Source organism: Strongylocentrotus purpuratus, unplaced genomic scaffold, assembly GCF_000002235.5.
Source record: "Strongylocentrotus purpuratus isolate Spur 01 unplaced genomic scaffold, Spur_5.0 spur5_scaffold_7, whole genome shotgun sequence".
Lineage (NCBI taxonomy): Eukaryota > Metazoa > Echinodermata > Echinoidea > Camarodonta > Strongylocentrotidae > Strongylocentrotus > Strongylocentrotus purpuratus.
In genome coordinates this window covers 3,172,358-3,193,084 of record NW_022145613.1, presented here as the reverse complement: position 1 = coordinate 3,193,084, position 20,727 = coordinate 3,172,358, and the positions used below count along the sequence as shown (strand labels likewise).

The following is a 20,727-nucleotide window of genomic DNA, read 5'->3' as shown; positions in this document are numbered from 1 at the left end:
CGGGCCATGCGTAGAGATGGGTAGTGTACCGACTACGCCGAGCGTACGCTGCCCTACGCTAGCCTATACGCTGAGGAACGCAAAGGGGTACGCGAGATGGACGCAAAACATTAAACATGTTTAATTTGTTGGTGTACTTTCGGCGTAGACACTAGACGCAGAAAGTATGCAAGTCTACGCAACTCTACAGTACGCCAAGCCTACGCAATAGTATGCATAATGCTACCCTACGCCAGTCCGATGAAGCAGTAGAAGCTTGCGCACACAGTAAGCAACTGTACGCAACTGTAAGCAAACCTGTACGTCAGGCATACGTAAACGTACGCAACCCTACGCTTGCAAGGCTGTCAACCCTCCCGCATTTGGAGGGAGTCTCACGCCACCACGCTTATTTTCCCGCCGCCCCAACAGCTCGTAGCGGGATATTCCTGCCACCACGCCTTCCTCCCGTTCTCCCGCCAACGATGTAAAATCTCACGGTTTATGAAAAAACCTCCCACCAAACCGTACCGTATACCAACCCCTCCCTTTGTTTAGATGTAGCAAAAATCTGACTTGGACGACGAGCGCACAAATCGTAGGCATAGAAGCCTTATGCCCAGGTATTAGCCTCCCTACTCAAGGGCTAGGTGATAAACAGACAGAAATAATTGTATGGTGTTTGGAATTCTATTATAAATAACTAAGGGTAACAACATATGAGACCTTGCCTCCCTCCCTTCCCCTTCCCCTCCCCACCCCTCCCCCACCCTCCCTCACCCTCCCCCACCCCTCCCCGGACACCACCAGCTCTTTATTCCCTATCTTGACTAGCATTTATCCCAAGACTTCTAAAGAGAAATAGAAAAGTCAAATAGAAGAAAAGAAAACAAATGAATCAATGGCATAATAGTTTCAATTATCTTATTTATGCACAGCTTCTTGCTTGGACATCTACCCCTCTTCAAAGAGGTTGCCAAAAATGGACCAGTGTCGAAAAAAATGGTTGAGTGGTAAGAAATACTCTTCTACCTTTCAATGGGGGTTTTGGATTAAGCATTGCAGTAATAATTACTACTATCACATGACTTTGCCATGGCAAACAAAGTAAATCATAAAACTGGACTACCTACATGATTATAATTGAAGCAGTGTAGAAATTATGGTTTTGTTCCTCGTTCCTATGTATTGGCAAACTGAATGGATACAAAGATTGTTTAAATTTCTCATAATTTATTTGCAATTCAATAAACTGACTGGCAGCTTTATACAGGGCTGTCAACCCTCCCGCGTTTTGGAGGGAGTCTCACGCCACCACACTCATTCTCCAGCCGTCCCAATAGCTTGTAGCGGGAGATTCCCGCTTCGATGTAGAATCTCACGGAAAAACCGCCCGCCGAACATTAAAAAAAAAAAAAAAAAACCTCCCCCGAACATTCAACAACAACAAAAAATGTCCTCTTACCCCCAAAAAAATTTGCCTCCCTCGAAGCATTTCCCCAAAGTTAACAGCCCTGTTTATATACAGGCAGTGCTATAAAGTACTAACCAGAATACCAGATTTTAAAAAAAATTGATGTGTCTCCCCTTTACTTTATATTGATAATATTTAGGAGCAAAGAACTGGGTCCAGTGTACTGTCTCCACATTGTTTTCAGAACTCTCATCATGTGTAATGACTCAACAGTTATCAAGGTAACTTCAGTTTAGAATTAATGACATTTTATGCCATTTTGTTTCTTCATTTGTTGAAGAAAAAAATATGGGAGGACTTGTAATTTTATGTGAAAGTTGTGAGGCATATATGTATACATGGACAAAATTTCTGATTGACTTATTATTGAATTAAGAGATTTTGTTTGTTTTTATTACCCATAAATAGTGCTCCGTCATTTTGCTATCAGTCTCAATTTCGAATGCATATTGATATTTGATTTATACCTCAAATAGGACAATGGTTGTGTTTGCAACTGTGGATAGAATTGTTTCTCGATTGTATAGCTTCCTGAATTTATTGTTAAAATCTTGTCATGATTTATTGAGCCATTTGCTTTACTAATCACTTCATAATATGGATGGAGAAATCCCTGAGTGTCTAAGTGTATAACTTAGTTTTGCCCCCCCCCCCCCATATCCTCTAGTACTACTAGCCTTTCTGAAAAGAGAGAGGAGATATATGTATGGCAAGGTTTGAGGTTAAGTTTATACCTGATACTAAAAGATTAGAAATGTGATTTGTCAAAGTTCATGTCAGGAAGGGAAAATTCACATATTATCAGCATTTATAAACCTTCATTGTATTAGAAATTTAGACTAGAAACAAATAACACAGTCGCACATGTATTTCTGACACCAGTTATGACCAGTTTCCCAACATCGATGTACTTAATGAAGTCTGGTCATGTGATTAGATAGAAAATTGAAACCATTTGGGCAGTGGTGATTATGTAGTACTTAAGAATTGATGTATACTGTGAGGTTTTGGTCTGATCGCAATATGATATAAATTGACTCAGTATTGCTGAGAATCACATGCCCTGCACACGGAAATGTGTATTATAAGGCTGCATACACATGACATGAAAGTTTGGTCCAAACGTTAAAGCTACATTTATTTCTCATCATATTTTGAATGTGAGGGCATTTTTTAGCAAATTTCTACCAGGGTTGGCATATTTCCCTCTGCGGAGGCTTATTTCCCGGACGCCGGGAAATAAGCGGTATTTACCGGTATTTACCACTTTTTACCGGGAAATATATTTTTCCACTCACTTGTTCATAGGGATTGTCTAATTTTTAACATAATAACGATGGTGGTGAGTATGGTTGCTCTTGTGTGTACTATTTGTGTGTGTGTGTTTGTTCGTGTGTTTGTCTATGTCTGTAATTACATGTATGTAATGCTGGAAAAAAATACAGGAAAAAGATACCAAATATACACCTAATCTAGATATGATGTTCTTCATTAAAGGGAACCAAAACCTTCATACTAAGTTACTTTTATTGTAAAGTTTAAGATATTTGAATAAAATCAGTGAAAAAATTGAACAAAATCGGGCAAGGAATAAGGAAGTTGAAGCTTTTTAAAATGACTTGTCACTAGAGGGCGATATTCAATTTGATGACATCATTTGTGGACAACTCTCCATGCCTTTTGAACATCAAATTTCACAAGTCTTTCGTTTTTTTCCTATTTATTTGTGTTCTTGATCGGATTTCATAACATGTGAAGTAGAAAATCATTTTGCATTCTATTATCTCAATCACAAGAAAGAAGAAAAAACATGAAATTTGATGTACAAAAGGCATGGAGAGTTGTCCACAAATGATGTCATCAAATTGAATATCGCCCTCTACTGACTAGTCATTTCAAAAAGCTTTAACTTCCTTATTCCTTGCCCGATTTTGTTCAAATTTTCACTGATTTTATTCAAATATCTTTAACTTTACAATAAAAGTAACTTGTATGAAGGTTTTGGTTCCCAGTTGCTAATTACCATATTCATGAATACCTATTAATTAGCATATGCACAAAATGCCATTTGTTTGGGTGTGTACAATTTTGTATGCAGTGAGGATTTTATAAATCTGTTTGTGTGTTCCTACTATGAGTATTGTGCTGCTAATTATTTCAGAACAATATTTTCAGTTACGAGGCTAAAAACAAGTAAAATTATTGATAAACAGAGAATTAAAATCATATTTCCCGCTTTTTACATATTTACCGGACGCGCATCTTATTTACCGGACGGTATTTACGGGTATTTACGGGTATTTACCGCCGGTAATTACCGCCCAACCCTGCTTTCTACAATAATACACTTCGAAACTAACATTAAAAGAACAAGAAAGCTCACAAATTATTTGTCATGTTTTAAAGGTATTATGTCCCATCTGCAGGTCAAAAAAATAAAAAGGTTAAATTCCAATGGCATTTGAAAGACAATACTTATTTAGAACTTCCCTCAAAACGAAAGGGTTTAAAAATGGCTTTTTGTAGGAAAATAACGATTAGTTGTCGAATCAACATAAGTGATTGCAATCAAAGTAATAGTCTGATTTCCAGACCCTTGTACTGAATAGTTGAACGTTTTGTGCTGCACAAAAATTCAATCAGTTTAATTTTGGCCATTACAAGTAGTGGTTTATTGATGTGGACAAATGCTCATGTACCTGTTACAGCTCATTTTATGTTATTACCAAAGAAAAAAAGATGTCAGTCAGTCACTCAATAGTGTCTGACAGGGAAGTCTAAAAAGTAAACAGATTTCCTTGCATAATTTGAATACAAATACACTGATGTTTAAATTTCACAGATACATGTAGGACATACATGACATATTCATAATTATTGTTTTACAGAATTTGATGTTGGCTGCAGAAGGGACATATTATCTTTAACTAACCTATTTAATAACCTTCTATTTAAGCAGAAAAATGAGATGAACATTTCTTGTACAAATGGCACCTTGTGATTTGTAATTACTTTCAATCATGATACAATCTGAGTACGGTAATTATTTTCTCTTGTGAAGGAACTTCTGACACGAAGCAAATACTTGAAGTCGCCTGATAATTACCGTGGCTTGAAGTCTGTGTATGGAGCCATGACCCTAGGTAATGGTCTGCTCAGTGAGATGAATCATGAGGTCTGGATGAAGAAACGTGCTCTCTTTAATCCTGCTTTCCATCGCAAGTAAGAATCCCACATATGCTGGCCTTGCCTCATAAGACGAAAGGGGGGAGGGGGGAACAGTCATTTTATAATTTTTGCCACATTTTACTTTCTGCTTTTTTAACAAGTCTCAACCACAATTCCAACAATGCATATGAACCTGACAACTAGAAATCAAACACAGTTTAATTTCATCCATTGTTAATCAAATGAGAAGGCCTTTTTTGTTTAATTTGTCAAAAGTGAACATGTTGTCTTATGATGAATAGCAAAAGATCTTTTGATTATTGAACAGTTATCATCAATCTGTCCATGCCATTTTCCTGTAATTTGTTTTGATCTGTAGAAACATTGGCAGCATATTAATAGCAATGACTTCTTGATAAAAGGCTTTGTTCTGTCCTGTGATGAGGAATACAAAGTAAAATCATTCTTTGAACATTTTCAAACTCTTCTGTCAAGATAACAAATATGTACAATGTACACCTTCAAAATGTAATGTAAATTACATGTACAATGCAAATGGGGAGTAGAGTGCAAATAGATAAAGTTTATGAAGAAATCAATTTTAATTATATTCTAAATGCATGTTTTTTAAGTTTTTGTGCCACTACATTTTGCTAAAGAATTGATTTGTGATGCCTTTTCTGCAGATATTTAATGGGCCTGATGAATGAGTTCAATAGCTGTTCAGCTAAACTGGTCAATCATTTGATCCCGTTAAGTGATGGTCAGACGGAGGTCGTCATGTTGAAAGAATTTGAAAGGTTGACCTTGGAAATCATTGGAAAGGTCAGTGCACTAAAAGTCCTCATATTAACCTGGGGCTGTTATTTTTCATGTTATTGAGAAATATTTTTTTATGGCAATTGGCAAACTGAAATTGCATGGAATAGACTCTTTAGTGTTGGTGCTTGCACAGATGTTTTTCTTAACTGTACATTTAAACAGCCAGCTTTGTGCACAAATTAACCAATGACTTTTTCTAATTTCAGTTTGTTATGACAGTTGAAATATTTTTTGCTAACATAATAACATAATTTTCAGAATGCTATTCCTTTTTAAAAATGGCTTTAGTTTAATTTCGTTTATTCCTGCATTGTCTGGGCTTTCTTCTCAATATGATAATGTTATCTCAAAATTGCTTAATGACTTCATTTGTGGTATTATGATTACGGAAGCTACATGTATCTAAACCATTGGCTAAGCTTTCTTGGACTTCTTGATCTAGAGCATACTTTGGTGTACTTTGAATCACAGCTACTGAAAAAATCAAATGCTTTTTTTGGTCTCTTTTACACATTTTATTCATATTTTCTTTCATACTTTTAAATCTGCCTTTTATAGGGTACCTGAGTAGAAATACATGTAGTACATGACTTGTGTGAATCAACTGGGACCATTGTCCCCCCATTGCGGTTACAATGGTGATACATGTAGCTTTAAAGTACATATTTTGTGTTGTAATATGATTTTTGTATTGATTTCAAAGTATTTGTGTATTTTTTAGGTTGGATTTGGAATGGAGGATGATATCATTGGGAACCCAGATTCCCCTCTTTGCCAGCTCCTTCCAAAGGTTTTGTCTGGCGTGAATTCTGTTTACAGACGTCCACTATTAAAGGTATGTCAATCACAGACCACGTGTCATATAGGGGTCAGAATCCCAAATGATCCCACCCCCCCCCCCTCCATACGTTTGTTTCCTGGGATGATATTTGTAGTTGATATTTCACAATATTAGATGATGATGATAATAGTGGCTTGTTGTATAGCGCCAGTGCCAACTTCTGCTGGTTGCTCATAGCGCTTACTCTACAATATTTCACTATTTCAATCTTCTTGGTCAGTGTTATTTAGTCTTTGTTAGCATTACAGTTTTATTCAGTTTGGCCAATTATGTAAATGTAGTTGTGAGTGAAGTAAATTCATCTGCCTTCTAGAATGATGTTTCCTATATTTAGTTGAATGCCTTTCCAAATACCCTCCTATTAGGCTCACATCCAACTGTTTCTTTTAGAGTTATCTACTGCTGCAAACAGAATTAGTAAATATCTAAGTTATGATGGGGATAGGGATTCATGTATGACAATGTGATACATTAAAAATGTATCTTTACTCATTAAGGAACAAGAAATTATAGGGTGATATTTAATACAGTGTATGTGTCTCTTTTCAAGGTATTTGGATAAAACAATGGGTTAGCTGTATATTAATAATGTATGTTGCTGCTTGTAAGTGTCGGCTTGCATGGTGATGTAGACAGGGCTCAAATTAATTTTTTGTCCACGGGGGCTCTTCCCCCGAAAAAACAGCCCCCGTGAGCCTTCTCACGGGGGCTCTTTTATTACTGACGGGGGCTCTTTTTTATACAAATATCCATTGAATTGGTACCTATGATACTCCTCAATTATTTGCTATTTCATCATTATCATTTCAATCAGCATTTTCCCTCTTACAAATTTACAAGCTACATAGCTGTTACTGGCCTGTGTATATAATATATACGCATACAACACTAATCTTTATGATGTCTTTAACGTGACATATCTTCTTCTCCCCTTGCAAACGAAAAAGAAAACATGTTCATTAAAAGGGATTAAGCGACAAATAATGATTGTGATTCAAATCGATGCGAATATTTGTTTGAATAAGCACTGCTATTCACCCGAATCTTCTTTGTAAAAATAACTTTTACAAATCTCAGCCATGCTTACTGAGTTAAGACGTTCCATTCAATTTAAAATACCCATTACATAATACACTTCTCCTAATCTCAAAGTGATCTTACAGCACAGTGGCAGAATTGCATGGCTGAGATTTGTAAAAGTCGTTTTTACAAAGAAGATTCTGGTGAAAAGCATTGCTTATTCAAAAAAATCCTTGCATCAATTTGAATCACAATGATTATTTGTCGCATGGTCCTTTTATTGAATAACCTTGTTTTCTGTTTTGTTTGCAGAGGGAAAAGAAGCTATGTCACGTTAAGAAATCATAAAGATGATACCAGAACAAATGTTGATTATCAGAATGTCATTTTGGAATACCTCTATACAAATACCACATTGTCTTTAGCCCGTATCAGTATTAGTATGATCCAATATAAAGCTATTATTCTTTATTTAATTCAGTATAATGCTTTTCCTCAAAAATAGTTTTGCTATTTTTTAGGCTAAGAAATGGTTTCAAATGTACATTACATTACAGTACATTACATTACGAACCCTGAACCATTGCAAAATGATGGTGGTTCTCTCTCTCTCTTTATTTTAATCATGCATTATCAACTACATATAAAGCAGCATCCAAAAACTTAGGGTTATCTGAGATAGGTGAGGTAAGAGTTAAAAAGAAAGTCATGCTAAAATGGCGTTTCACTTCCCCCCGCCCCCTGAACAAAATAAAATAGATTAGTAGTCCTCCTCTCCAGAATCCCCTCCCCCCCCCCCCCCCCCCCGCTTTAATATCACATTTTCACTTGGCAGCCCAAGGGGGCCGGGGGGCGAATTTTTTTTTCCCAAACAGGTTTACCTATGAGAGTAAAATCCTGCCTCCTGATTGGTTCAGAGGTATACGCGTCATGAATATTCACGAGCTGAGTTCACAGCACTGTGGCTGAGCTGCAGTACCTAGTATATGTATTACGCATGCGCGTGGACTTCAGTTTTGCTGGCCATTTTAAGGTGTACAAAATGTATGTGAGCTAGCTGTGGTGCGAGGGGATTTTTATTGGGGGAAGGGGGGGGGGTCTGTTTGTTTTTGAACATTTCTGGTTATTCTGGTGCTTGGTTTATATAGTTTTACACTGCGGATTTTTTTTCTCAAAGAGTTCACTTACAGTACACACACTAATATTCCAATTTCACACATAGGCTATACATACAAACACTATCTTTCTCTCTCTCTCTCTTTCTCTCTCTCGCTCTCTCTCTCTCTCTCTCTCTCTATAAACACACACACCCACCCACCCTCATGTATTTGCAAACACATAAGCAACAAATGCACACACTAGCTGTCAAGAATACACAATAGACACACACAAGGGGTATGAATTATCTTATCAGGATGGTCCGACATGAGATGGTTGGATGTGGGTCAAAGCCACTGTGTTGCTCCGAGCATGATATCTTGACAAACATTTAATATTATCACCCGTAACTGAAACCAACACACAATTAATATCACGGTATTAGTCTCTTTTTTGTTCCACCAAGCTAATTTTTGCACCTTGCACAAATGCACTTCTCAACATGAAATATTTCACTAAATTTGTTTTGTTATTTTCACTCAAAATTAATTCAGCCATCAGGGGCGGATCTAGCTTTTTGCTCAGGGGGGGGGGGTTGACCAATAATGACGATGCGGAGCATCGTCCACGAGCCGCGAAGCGGCGAGCCGATTTTTTTTTGGGTGTTTATTTGAACCCCGTATGTCATGTTTTCCTGGCATCTATTAACACAATGGAGACCATAAAAAGCAGTGCATGATAACGTCTTTTTAAATCAAGTAACAGTTAAATACACAGTTATATCCAGAGTTATCATGTGTTTGGTTAAGTTACCAGATGAGTTGAATATCTTCTCACAATATTTGCACTTGAAAGGGTTTCTCTCCAGCGTGCGTTCTTTTTTCTTTTTTTTTTTTTTTTTTTTTTTTTTTTTTTTTTTTTTTTTTTTTTTTTTTTTTTAATGTGGGGATTTGGGGGATGAGAATCGGCAACGCTGGCCTAGCTTGTCACTTCGGCGGTGGCCCGTGTCCTCAAAAAAGCTGATGGGGGGGGGGGCAAGGGACTCTGTGCCATTTGTTCGCCCAACCCCCCCCCCCTCCCCTCCCCCCAAAAAGAAATAATAATAATAATAATAATAATAATAATAATAATAATAAATGAAATAAATACATAGAAATAGAATAAAATAAAATTACAAGTTTTAAAAAAAAAGATAAGATTTTAAAAAATGGTCCCCGGATTTTTTTTTTTGGGGGGGGGTTGCAACCCCCCCCCCAACCCCCCCCCCCCCCCCCCCCCCCTCTAGATCCGCTTCTGGCCATGCTCACTTTTAATCACTTCACTTTTATCTTATTTAACATTGAATACAATGCAGTTGCATGGGTTGTTCTTTTATTTTGTTAACTCGGCAGAGGCCACGGTCATGTTCAAGCATGTACGCTTACGACATGTGGTCTCCTGCTTTTTCCTTTTGTATGAAACTTTTATTTTAACTAGAAACAAATTTTGTCAAACTTACATGTTATCCATCATATTTATTTGTATGTTTCTTTGTATTGATATGAAAAAGTGGAAATAAAACAAAACAAACAAACATATCAGTGGTTCTGGTTCCTTTGTGACAGATGAACCTGGCCAAAGAAAACAAAGGACATAAAGTAATATATACAGGCTCTACACACATGTCAAAGACAAGCTTTTATTATTAATATGCATACCAAGTGCACATTACACTGATTCATCTCTTATTTAAACATGAATATCTGACTAAGTCCTTTTCAATCTTTATATCTTCAAACTTCTTTTCTCAAGATTATCTTACTTAAATCAGAATCAAAACAATATTTAAAGGACATCCATTTCATTGCATTAATTTGAGCTTTCAACAATAAATACAAACAGCAGGTTCATAACCTTTGACCTACTTTCATGAATTTAAACTTGATATGACATGCACAGGATATGATTTTACATTTTCTGTTATTAAGATACAATCCCCACACACATTTATTTCACTGCCTCTGTCAACTAAATTTGAGACTCCATATAAATTATATTGCATGCATGTGTCACTGCTTTTGAGACTAATTCAGAATACATAATAACATAACCTACTGACACTATATAGTCTACTGACAATTTCAAAGCATTAACATAAAAATGGGATGGGCCGATTTACAATTTCACAATAATATTGTGGTACTTACATAAAGACTTGTATGGTTCTTGCAGAAGAAATCGGTATTCTCTTCTTTAGAGCGACCAAAATTGCAGAGAGTTGTACTTGTAGACTCCGCCATAATACTATAGCTCATGTAAAAGTTATAACTTAGAGCCAATCAATGCGCATGGCGCATGCATATCCATGTATGCAGTGTATAGCCTACGTACTATAGCTGCGCTGCATCAACGAACTCAAACTTGATTTCGATGAGCTGCATGAGCAGCTTCGCCTGGTGTCACGCGCATGCGTAATACTACTAGTATCTTTCAGCTCAGTCATGAATATTCATGATGCGTATACCTCTGAACCAATCAGGAGGCAGGATTTTACTCTCATAGGTAAACCTGTTTGGGAAAAAAAAAATTCGCGGCCGGGGGGGGGGGGGGTGGGAGGAGGGCCCCCCTCCTCCCACCCCCCCCCCCCCCGCCGTAGATCTGCCCATGTTACCATATCATTCCACGACATTTTGGTCTTCCTCTTCTCCTCAAAAGGGACTTTTAGATTTGCGTGGACGTGGACGTGGACGTGTTACGTCCTTTTAAGGCACTGGCAATCACATGTGACGTCCTTTTAAGCACTGTCAGTGCCTTAAAAGGAGGTCACACGTTGCAGTCCACGTTCTCATCGTGCAAATCTAAAAGTCCCTAATATTGATTTACTGGTCGAGGTTCATTATTTGCTAACAACGAAAAACTTCTCCAGGCCATGACCATGTTTCTGCCCTTGCCCGATCGCCTCCAGCTCCAGCAGACATGGCGCGGCAGCGTGCACACGCACCGCTACTAACGGCGCAGTAGGCCTATAACCACTGCTCACGGGGGCGAATCGCCCACCGCCCCCGTGTATTTTGAGCGCTGGATGTAGATATACAGTAGGCTTGCAGGTGCACCATGTGAGAGAGAGAGAGAAAGGGTTGAGGAGTCCTGAAAAGGACTCTGACTCAGTAATCTTTCTTGGGGGTGTGTAGTCCTGAAAAGGACTGTTTTGTTATCTTTCTTAGCTTATAGTTATAGAACAGGTTGACTATCCGTCATCAGGAGTGGAGAATAGCTGGCGTGCGTGAGCTTAAGTCACCGGGGTGCGGACGTCAGGGGAAAATAGGTAACTGTGTGGGCTTGAGTCATCGGGGGATGGACAAGGATGGTCGGCTTGTTCGTCTGACTGTCCGTCTTGGCTGGAGTCTCCGGGTTGCGGACTTCGGAGAGTTTTCAATCTATGAGTGGGGTTTGTTGTCGGCGAGACGCTGTGTGTGTCCCTGACGTAGGCGGCGTTGTAGTCTGTTGTCGTCTGCTTTCGTTGTAGCAGTGAGGCTGGCGGCTGCTTTGAGGGTTCGACGGGTAGCCAACAAGCCCGCAGCCAACACCACCCCGGAAGAGGACCAACCCGCAGCTACACCACCGAAGCAAATTGTTGTTCTTCCCTATACCGGTCAAGCCTCTCACTAGATTCAACGTATCCTTCAAGCAGCAGACATCCAAGTTCGACACAGTTCCTCCAACAAACTCCATTCGATACTCCACTCCCACAAAGATAAGCATCCAAACCACAAGAAAGCTGGTGTCTACAAAATACCATGCGAAAGTGGAAAAATCTACATTGGTGAAACAGGGAGAAATCTGGAAACAAGACTCAAGGAGCACAGAACCAGCTTCAGACTCAGCGATTGGGATATTTCTCCTTAGAGCTATAAGCTAAGAAAGATAACAAAACAGTCCTTTTCAGGATTACACACCTCCAAGAAAGATTACAGAGTCTGAGTCTTTTCAGGACTCCTCAACCCTCTCTCTCTCTCTCTCCCATGGTGCACCCGCAAGCCTACTGTATGAATAATGTATGTGTTTATTAATGTATTCTTACTTTACAGTACAGCATCCTTCCCAAAGACATCAAATACAAACATGAGGTTCGAGCTGCAGCTAATGAGATCCGAGCGGTGGGTCGGCGTTGCATCTTGGCTCGTATAGATGCTCTTAGACGGGGTGACCAAGTTCCTCAAGACATTCTAACTTACATCCTCCAGGAGTCAAACAACTTGGAAGGAATCAAAGACTTTGACTTAGAAGATATGGTCGATGAGTTCGTTACCTTTTTCGGAGCTGGTAAGTTTTTTTGTGCACCATCTTGCTTTTCTTATTCTTATAATAAACTGATTTAGTGGTCAGCTGTCTGTCGCCATGCACCCTTAATCCAATTCTGATAACTCAAAACTCAAGTTCATCTTTCAGATGACGACTTTAAAGGTTGGTATCCAGACGTGGATGGGATCTGATTGACAATATACAGTATCTATAAAAACCTGATTACACATTTTACGTTTAACACACTTCCACAAATCACCGTTATAGTACTATGCCTACTAAGGATGCATCGGTACTGATTTTCCAAAAGAGATGGTTGACCGCTTTGCATATTATAGGCTATTTCTGAAGTTTATTTCCAAAGTTTATGAGGTAAATCTGCTTTTACAGTATGAAAGGTTAGCAAGGAAGTTGATATAAATGTCAGTGTGAGAAAAATTGTGTTTATGTGAAATAATTCCTACAATACATGCTATCTTAGAACAGACTGCAAATGTAATCCAACTGTTTATATTTTACTTTTTATGCTTCCGCTACAAAGGTAAGGTTCATAAGATAAGGTTCATCTTTATTGTCCATTTAACAATGGAAATTCATTGTGTTACATGGTATTGCGATACACATATATTTAACATAATACGCTCATACAAAAATCAAATGAATGAATTTTTGAGTTGACAGTAAACAAAAATAAACAATTAACAATAAATAAAAAAATATATAGTCATGCATCGAAAATAATATAAATGTATATCAAGTTAGGTGGAATGACTATAGGAGTTTACAAGTATCGATAATGTATAGCATTATTATCATTGCTTTATAGTCTTATTATTATTATGATTAATACTATTATTATTAACAATGGAAATTTGTTGTGTTGCATGGTATATACATATATATATAAATTTTACAAGTATCGAAAATGTATTGCATTATTATCATTGCTATTATAGTCTTATTATTATTATTATTATTAACAAGGGAAATTTATTGTGTTACATGGTATTGCGGTACACATTATATACATATGTATATAACATTTAACCAGTATCGATAATTTGAACTTGAACTTGAGCTTGATTATAATTGTTATTATTATAAATTTTATGATTATTATTATGATTATTATTATTGTTATTATTATTATGGTTATAATTACAATTGTAACTAACATCATTATTATATTATTATTATTATCTTTATTAATTATAATATTATTATTATGAAAAGGTATCGTTACTACGTTATTATGTTTTCGGGTTGTCCGTCCGTCCGTCCGTACGTCCCGTTCTTGTGATCGCGTTATCTCAAGAACCGATTGATTAATTCACGCCAAACTTGAATCATGTATGTATCTTGCAGAGCCAATGAACTGATTAGATTTTGGGGTCACGAGATCTAAGGTCAAAGGTCACAGGGCTCATTATGTATGCAAAAATAGCTTGTGATCGCGTTATTTCAAGAACCCATTGATGGATTCCCACCAAACTTGGATCATGTATGTAACTTGCAGAGCCAATGAACTGATTAGATTTTGAGGTCACAAGATCCAAGGTCAAAGGTCACAGGGCTCAATATGTATGCAAAAAAAGCTTGTGATCGCGTTATCTCAAGAACCCATTGATGGATTCCCGCCAAACTTGGGTCATGTATGTATCTTGCAGAGCCAATGAATTGATTAGATTTTGGGTTCATGAGGTCAAAGATTAAGGGTCAAACATGTATATGAAGCGTAGCTTTCAATCACAATATTCTGAGAACCTTTTAATGGATTGCAATCAAACTTGAATTTTAAAAATTGCTTCTGTTTTGGTTTGTAAAATTGCTCCATGGCGCAGTCCCCCTTTTTATAGAACGACAGCAAACATTCTATTTTAATATTTTAAACAATTTATTTAATTTAATTATTTACGGTATGTGTATAATCAGTCATTTGTCACCATTCATAATCCAAGTTTCTTATGTTTTATAACTGCTGTTGTGTGCAATTTATACTTATAGAGTGTGCAAATGTTATGTATTGTTCCTTTATTATGCCAGGCCCTAAGATAGCACTTTGTTGACGAAGGCGCAACCCTGCTGTAATAAAACTGAATATTGACTGAAATTAAAGAAATCAGACAGTAGATTTTAAGGGGCCTCAAAACAAGACTATAAAGTGCGACCCAGAAACAACAAAACCGAGAATTATCGATGTTTTATCATAACTTAATCACAATTATAATTAATAAATGACACATATTTGTAAAGCTTAGATCCTCTTTCATTTGATGCAACTCATATGATGCATATTTCAGGCATGAGTGATTAAAAGCAATTTGAAGGAAGGAAACCAAAAAGTCATTTGGCAGGCGGTATCTGAATTTCAAAGAAAAATTCACATTTCTAGAAAGTTCTGTTTGCTTAAAGTGATGCTTGCATTTCCATAAAGTGATTACACAAATTTGTTTTCACTGGCTGCCTTCCGTAGCAACAAACGGAATTGATAAAGACTTAACTCCATTTCGTTGACGATCAGACATAGACGAAAGACTTCATGCGTGGCTGATTGTCAATGAAATGGAGTTAAGTCTTTTGTCGATCCTGCTTGTTGCTACGGCAGGCAGCCAGTGAAAACAAACTTTTTTAATTGAATCATGGAAATGAAAGCATCACTTTGAACAAACAGAACTTTGTTATTCCTTGCTCATTTTTCCTGATTGAGGTGTCATATGAAAGGGCAGAAACTGAACTTTCTAGAAATGTGAATATTTCTTCGAAATTCAGATACCGCCCGCCAAATGACTTTTTGGTTTCCTTCCTTCAAATTGCTTTTAATCACTCATGCATGAAATGTGCATCATATGAGTTGCATCAAATGAAAGAGGAGGATCTAAGCTTTAAAAATATGTGTCATTTATTAATTATAATTGAGATTAAGTTATGATAAAACATCATTAACTCTCGATTTTGTTTTTTTCTGGGTCGCACTTTATATATGAACAGAATTTGTGTAAATATAACATGACAGGGATGTTTTTGGAAGTCAGGTTGATCTCTTTGTAATTTGTAGATTGGTGTTTATATCTACCATCTATTGTTGAATGCTACAATGTTGAAAGATAATACATTTCAATGATATTTGTACCCACCAGGTCAGGAAACAACAGCCAATCTTCTCTCCTTCACTCTTCTTCATCTTGGTAGAAATCCTCAAGTCATGAAAAAGTAAGTATGGTATCTTCAAATAGATGTACCTCCCCTATAAATCTAATGGTACCATATCCTTACATACTATGTACCTCCCTTATAATTTTTTTTTATACCACAAAATTATTGTATATAAGTGCGATCAGGATTATTTTTAGGGATTGAAACAATAATGGTTCAGATTTTTTCTCCTTATCAGACCTCATGTTTTTTAATTTTTTTTGTTAATTGCAATAGCTGATGAAGTTATAAATGATGAATTTTTTGTAGGGGTATCAGAGATTTATATTGACAAATAGAATTGCTTCTTTCGGGCACCTTTGCTGTTTTATTTTCTGATCCAAGTCAAAATTACCTTTATTACAATTTTCTGATATACTACTAAACTCACGTTTAGAAACTTTTTCTGGTATTCATCAATTTGCTTAATTTACCTTCTCAGTTAACAATTATTGTGATTTTTTTTGTTCAGTAGAAATATTACTGATACCTGCTGATCCTAAAGAAATCAATTTATTAAAACTAAAGGATATTTATAAATCCTTTTGATCTTTTTATTTTTACACAGACTCCGTGATGAAATTGATACTGTATTGAAAGGGAGAAACTATGTTGAATATTCAGATGTCGGCAAGATGAAGTATCTAACCTTGGTAAGACTGTAATTCTTTTCTTTTTACATCAAGAGGTTAAACTTTTTGTTATGAACTGTAGGACTAAAGTTTCATTCACAAAAACAATGTCCGATGAAGACCCAATACTATGTTGTTGTTTTTTACAATTTAAAAAAAAGTGGTATCTTACTTATGGCAACCGTTTGTGAAGGCCTTGCTGTAGCATCAATGTTTATAATTTGTTACTGATTAAACTTCTGGATTTCCTAGTTCATAAATATACTTCTCAAACATGCATACTCAGGAGCTTTGAACCTTATTTCATATGCCTGTTACCTTACAGGGCATTTATTTACAGGATATGTATGTATGATTTTTAAGTTTCCCTTCATCTTTGAGGAAATCCATTTTTAATCTACAACGATAGAATGCTGAAAGTTCTTAGCAAATGTATATTATTGACTGTCTTCTTTTTCAGGTTTTGAAAGAGACTCTTAGAATCAACCCTCCTGTTGGTCATTTGCATAGACTTTTACCTCATGAGATGGATATATGTGGATACAAAGTACCTAAAGGCAGTGTTGTAATGGTAAGTATGTATATCCACAGTCAATGATGACGATTCACATCATTTGTATGGCGCCATATATCTGTTTTTAAAAAACTTTCAAAGGCGCGATCGAGCTCCTCCAATAAAGTTAACATTTAAATGTCTGAAGGAAGATCCGAGTCTTGAGCGAAGCTTTGAAGTGGTCCTGGTTGTCAATTTCGCAGAGAAATGATGGGAGGGAGTTCTACGGGCGAGGAGTAATAGAGGAAAATGCCCGGTCTCCATATCCCTTGGGATGAGTAATGGGCATCTGGAGAGTAAGGCTAGATCAGCGAAGTCCAGGGCGAAGGTGACGCCGCTCAATTAAAGAGGACACATACAGTATCCTGGGATCTGATAATGAATCGCCTAAGGAGCAGCAGGACCTTGAATTCAATTCTGCTCTTGACAGGAAGCCAATGCAGCTCAGCCAGGACAGGAGAGATGAGATCATGCTTCCTCAGCCCAATAGCTGCTGCATTCTGTACTGCTTGAAGTCTGTTCAAGATTGCAGAAGGAAGGCCAGCTAGAAGACTGTTACAGAAATCAAGTCTTGAGGAAATTAGTGAATGGATAAGGCTTTTTGCTGCCGTCCTCGTAAGCAATGGTCTAATAGATGCAATGTTACGAAGCTGGAAGCAAACAGTCTGACATACCTGTGAAATATGCCTGTCCATTTCCATGGACTGATCGAAGTAGAGCCAAGGTTACAGGTGCTTACCATAGGAGAGACGGACACATTGCCAACTTGGAGGTCCATGAAGCTGATCTTGTTCCTCATGTTTGCTGAAGAGATGATGAGATATTCGGTCTTGTCTTCATAGAGTTTCATGAAATTCTTCACGATCCATTGACGGATATCGGCAAGGCAGGCGGTCATCCAGGCAGCTATGGCCTTTTCATCAGTTGCCACTCTTAGATCAAACAGCTGAGTGTCATCTGCATAGAAGTGGACTAGTAGACCATGTTGACGGGCTACGGAAGTGTGCAACATGAAGATTATAGGTCCAAGGAAGGAACCCTGCAGAACACCATAGGTCAAGGAAGCTTCATCCGACACAGTTCCATTGATTTTCACAGCCTGTCATCTGCAGTGAAGATACGACCTGAACCATTCAGGGGCATCTGCATAGAAGTGGACTTGTAGACCATGTTGACGGGCTACGTAAGTGTGCAACATGAAGATTATAGGTCCAAGGAAGGAACCCTGCAGAACACCATAGGTCAAGGAAGCTTCATCCGATACAGTTCCATTGATTTTCACAGCCTGTCATCTGCAGTGAAGATACGACCTGAACCATTCAGGGGCAGCGTCATCGAGCTTGAAGTCCCGTTGCAGCCTCTGGGGAAGGACTTTGTGATCAATCGTATCGAATGCAGTAGATAAGTCCAAAAAGAATTACTATAGCTGCTTTCTTCTTGTCGACTGCCCTCAAGATGTCATAAGATATTTTCAAAGGAGCAGTCTCCACGCTGTGAAGCCCTTGTACGGAGACTGCATGGTCTCTCAAGGTGTGATGTCAGTCTTTTGGCTACTACTTTCTTCAAGGACTTTGGCGAGGAAAGGCAGGTTAGATATAGGTCGATAGCTGCTCATCTCATCACGATCTAGGGATGACTTCCTCAGTACAGGAGTAACATGAGCAAGTTGCAGTTCAACAAATTACTTATGGCCAAAGAAATTACATTCTTGTATCCATTCGCCTGCGTAGTAAAAAGCGAGACATAGGCGCCGCTTTTCCGGTGGCGGCGGCGGCCTCAACATCAAAAACCTAACTTAAGGTTAAGTTTTTGAATCTTTAATATAATTTTAGAAGTATACCAGTAAGTTTTTATGCCTCCGCTACAAAGTAGCCGGAGGCATTGTTTTCTGGTTGTCCGTACGTACGTCCCGTTCTCATGATCGCGTTATCTCAAGAACCGATTGATGGATTACCGCCAAACTTGGATCAAGCATGTATCATGCAGAGCTAATGAAGTGATTAGATTTTAGGGTCACAATTAGGTCACAGGACTCATTATGTATGCAAAATAGCTCGCTATCGCGTTTTTTCTAGAACCGATTGATGGATTACTGCCAAACTTGAATCATGCATCTTGCACAGCTAATGAACTGATTAGATTTTGGGGTCAAAGTTCAAATGTCACAGGGCTCATTATGTATGCAAAATAGCTTGTGATTGCGTTATCTCAAGAACCGAATTATGGATTACCGCCAAACTCAGGTCATGTATGTATCTTGCATAGCCAATGAGCTGATTAAATTTTGGAGTCACAAAGTCAAAGGTCACAGGGCTCATTATGCATGCAAAATAGCTCTCAATAGATCTCAAGAACCGATTGATGGATTCCTGCCAAACGTGGGTCCATCAATCAGTTCTAGAGATAACGTCGTGTATGTATCTTGCAGAGCCAATAAACTGATTAGATTTTGGGGTCACAAGGTCAAAGTTCAAAGGTCATAGGGCTCATTATGTAGCACAAATAGCTTGTGATCACGTTATTATGAGAACCAAAAGACAGATTACTATCAAACTCAAGACATGTATATGTATCTTGCAGATCCAATGAACTGATTAGATTTTAGGGTCATCAGGTCAAATGTCATGGGGCTCATAAAGAATGCCTATATATAGCTTGTGAATGCATTATTAAAGATGACAGATGGATTACAATCAAACTTGAATTTTAAAAGTTGCTTCCGTTTTGGTTTGTAAAATTGCTCTATGGCGGAGGCATCATTTTTTACTGCGCGCAGTCAAAGTTCCATCTAGTTATTCAATGAAACTTAGACTAAAAGGTTATCCCCAAGTATCCCCAATCATGTGAGTAGAATTTCAGATCAACAAACTTAGACTATGTTGTGGCATCAACATCAAGACTTAACATAAGGTTACGATTTTGAATTGTTATCATAATTTTGAAAGTATACATTCCTATTCCATGAAACTTGAACATAGGGGTTATCAAGTATCACAAATCATATGATGCAAAGTCCAGGTCAAAGGCCATTTTAGGTCAGTAGACTTGGATTATGTTTTCACAACTTAATATGAGAATTAATAAATCACTTTTTATTATTTGTTCATATGCCATTAAAGTTATCAATCTTGGTACAAATTCTAGTAAATAATTTTCCTGATGATTCTTAGCCGATATTCAGTTCAAAATGCTGATTATATTCAGAGGATTTCATTTTTTTTTTTTTGTGGGGGGGGGGGGCCTGCTAATGGGTCACCCTGCCTATAAATAATTTTCCAACCTCAATTTTTCATCATATCGAATTGCGTAATTCAGGCGAGACCGCCGAGAGCATTTCCCTTGTTTTAAATCTGGGATGAAAAAGAACAGAATACAAATAAATGGGACCAGCAAAATTAACTGATATAACTAGAGGTTGTCATAAGCAGTGTTCATGATAACTTCCTCTGTATTTCCTTTCTGTATTGCTTACCATAATTTTGTATTATAATGTGTAGGATTATGAAAGTAATAAAGATATGGTAGCCTATTAATCAAAGCATGTTTTACAATTTCTATTCAGGTGCCGATATATGGAATGGGTAGGAATGAGAAGCATTTCAAGAATCCAGAGAAGTTTGATCCGGAAAGATTCACAAGGGATGAAGACAGGTAGGAATAAAATCAA

General features: G+C 37.5%; 1 protein-coding gene across 1 annotated transcript in view; it reads left to right on the top strand.

Annotated features, from left to right (window-relative positions):
• Nucleotides 1-20,727, top strand: part of LOC753779 (cholesterol 24-hydroxylase) — a 33,478-nt gene that overhangs the window by 4,674 nt on the left and 8,077 nt on the right. The window contains exons 2-11 of the mRNA XM_030974658.1: nt 918-992; nt 1,593-1,674; nt 4,515-4,675; nt 5,308-5,446; nt 6,165-6,278; nt 12,470-12,704; nt 15,821-15,893; nt 16,444-16,528; nt 16,968-17,078; nt 20,623-20,711. Coding sequence (XP_030830518.1) covers nt 918-992; nt 1,593-1,674; nt 4,515-4,675; nt 5,308-5,446; nt 6,165-6,278; nt 12,470-12,704; nt 15,821-15,893; nt 16,444-16,528; nt 16,968-17,078; nt 20,623-20,711 — 1,164 coding nt within the window. The remainder of the gene's footprint in view (nt 1-917; nt 993-1,592; nt 1,675-4,514; nt 4,676-5,307; nt 5,447-6,164; nt 6,279-12,469; nt 12,705-15,820; nt 15,894-16,443; nt 16,529-16,967; nt 17,079-20,622; nt 20,712-20,727) is intronic.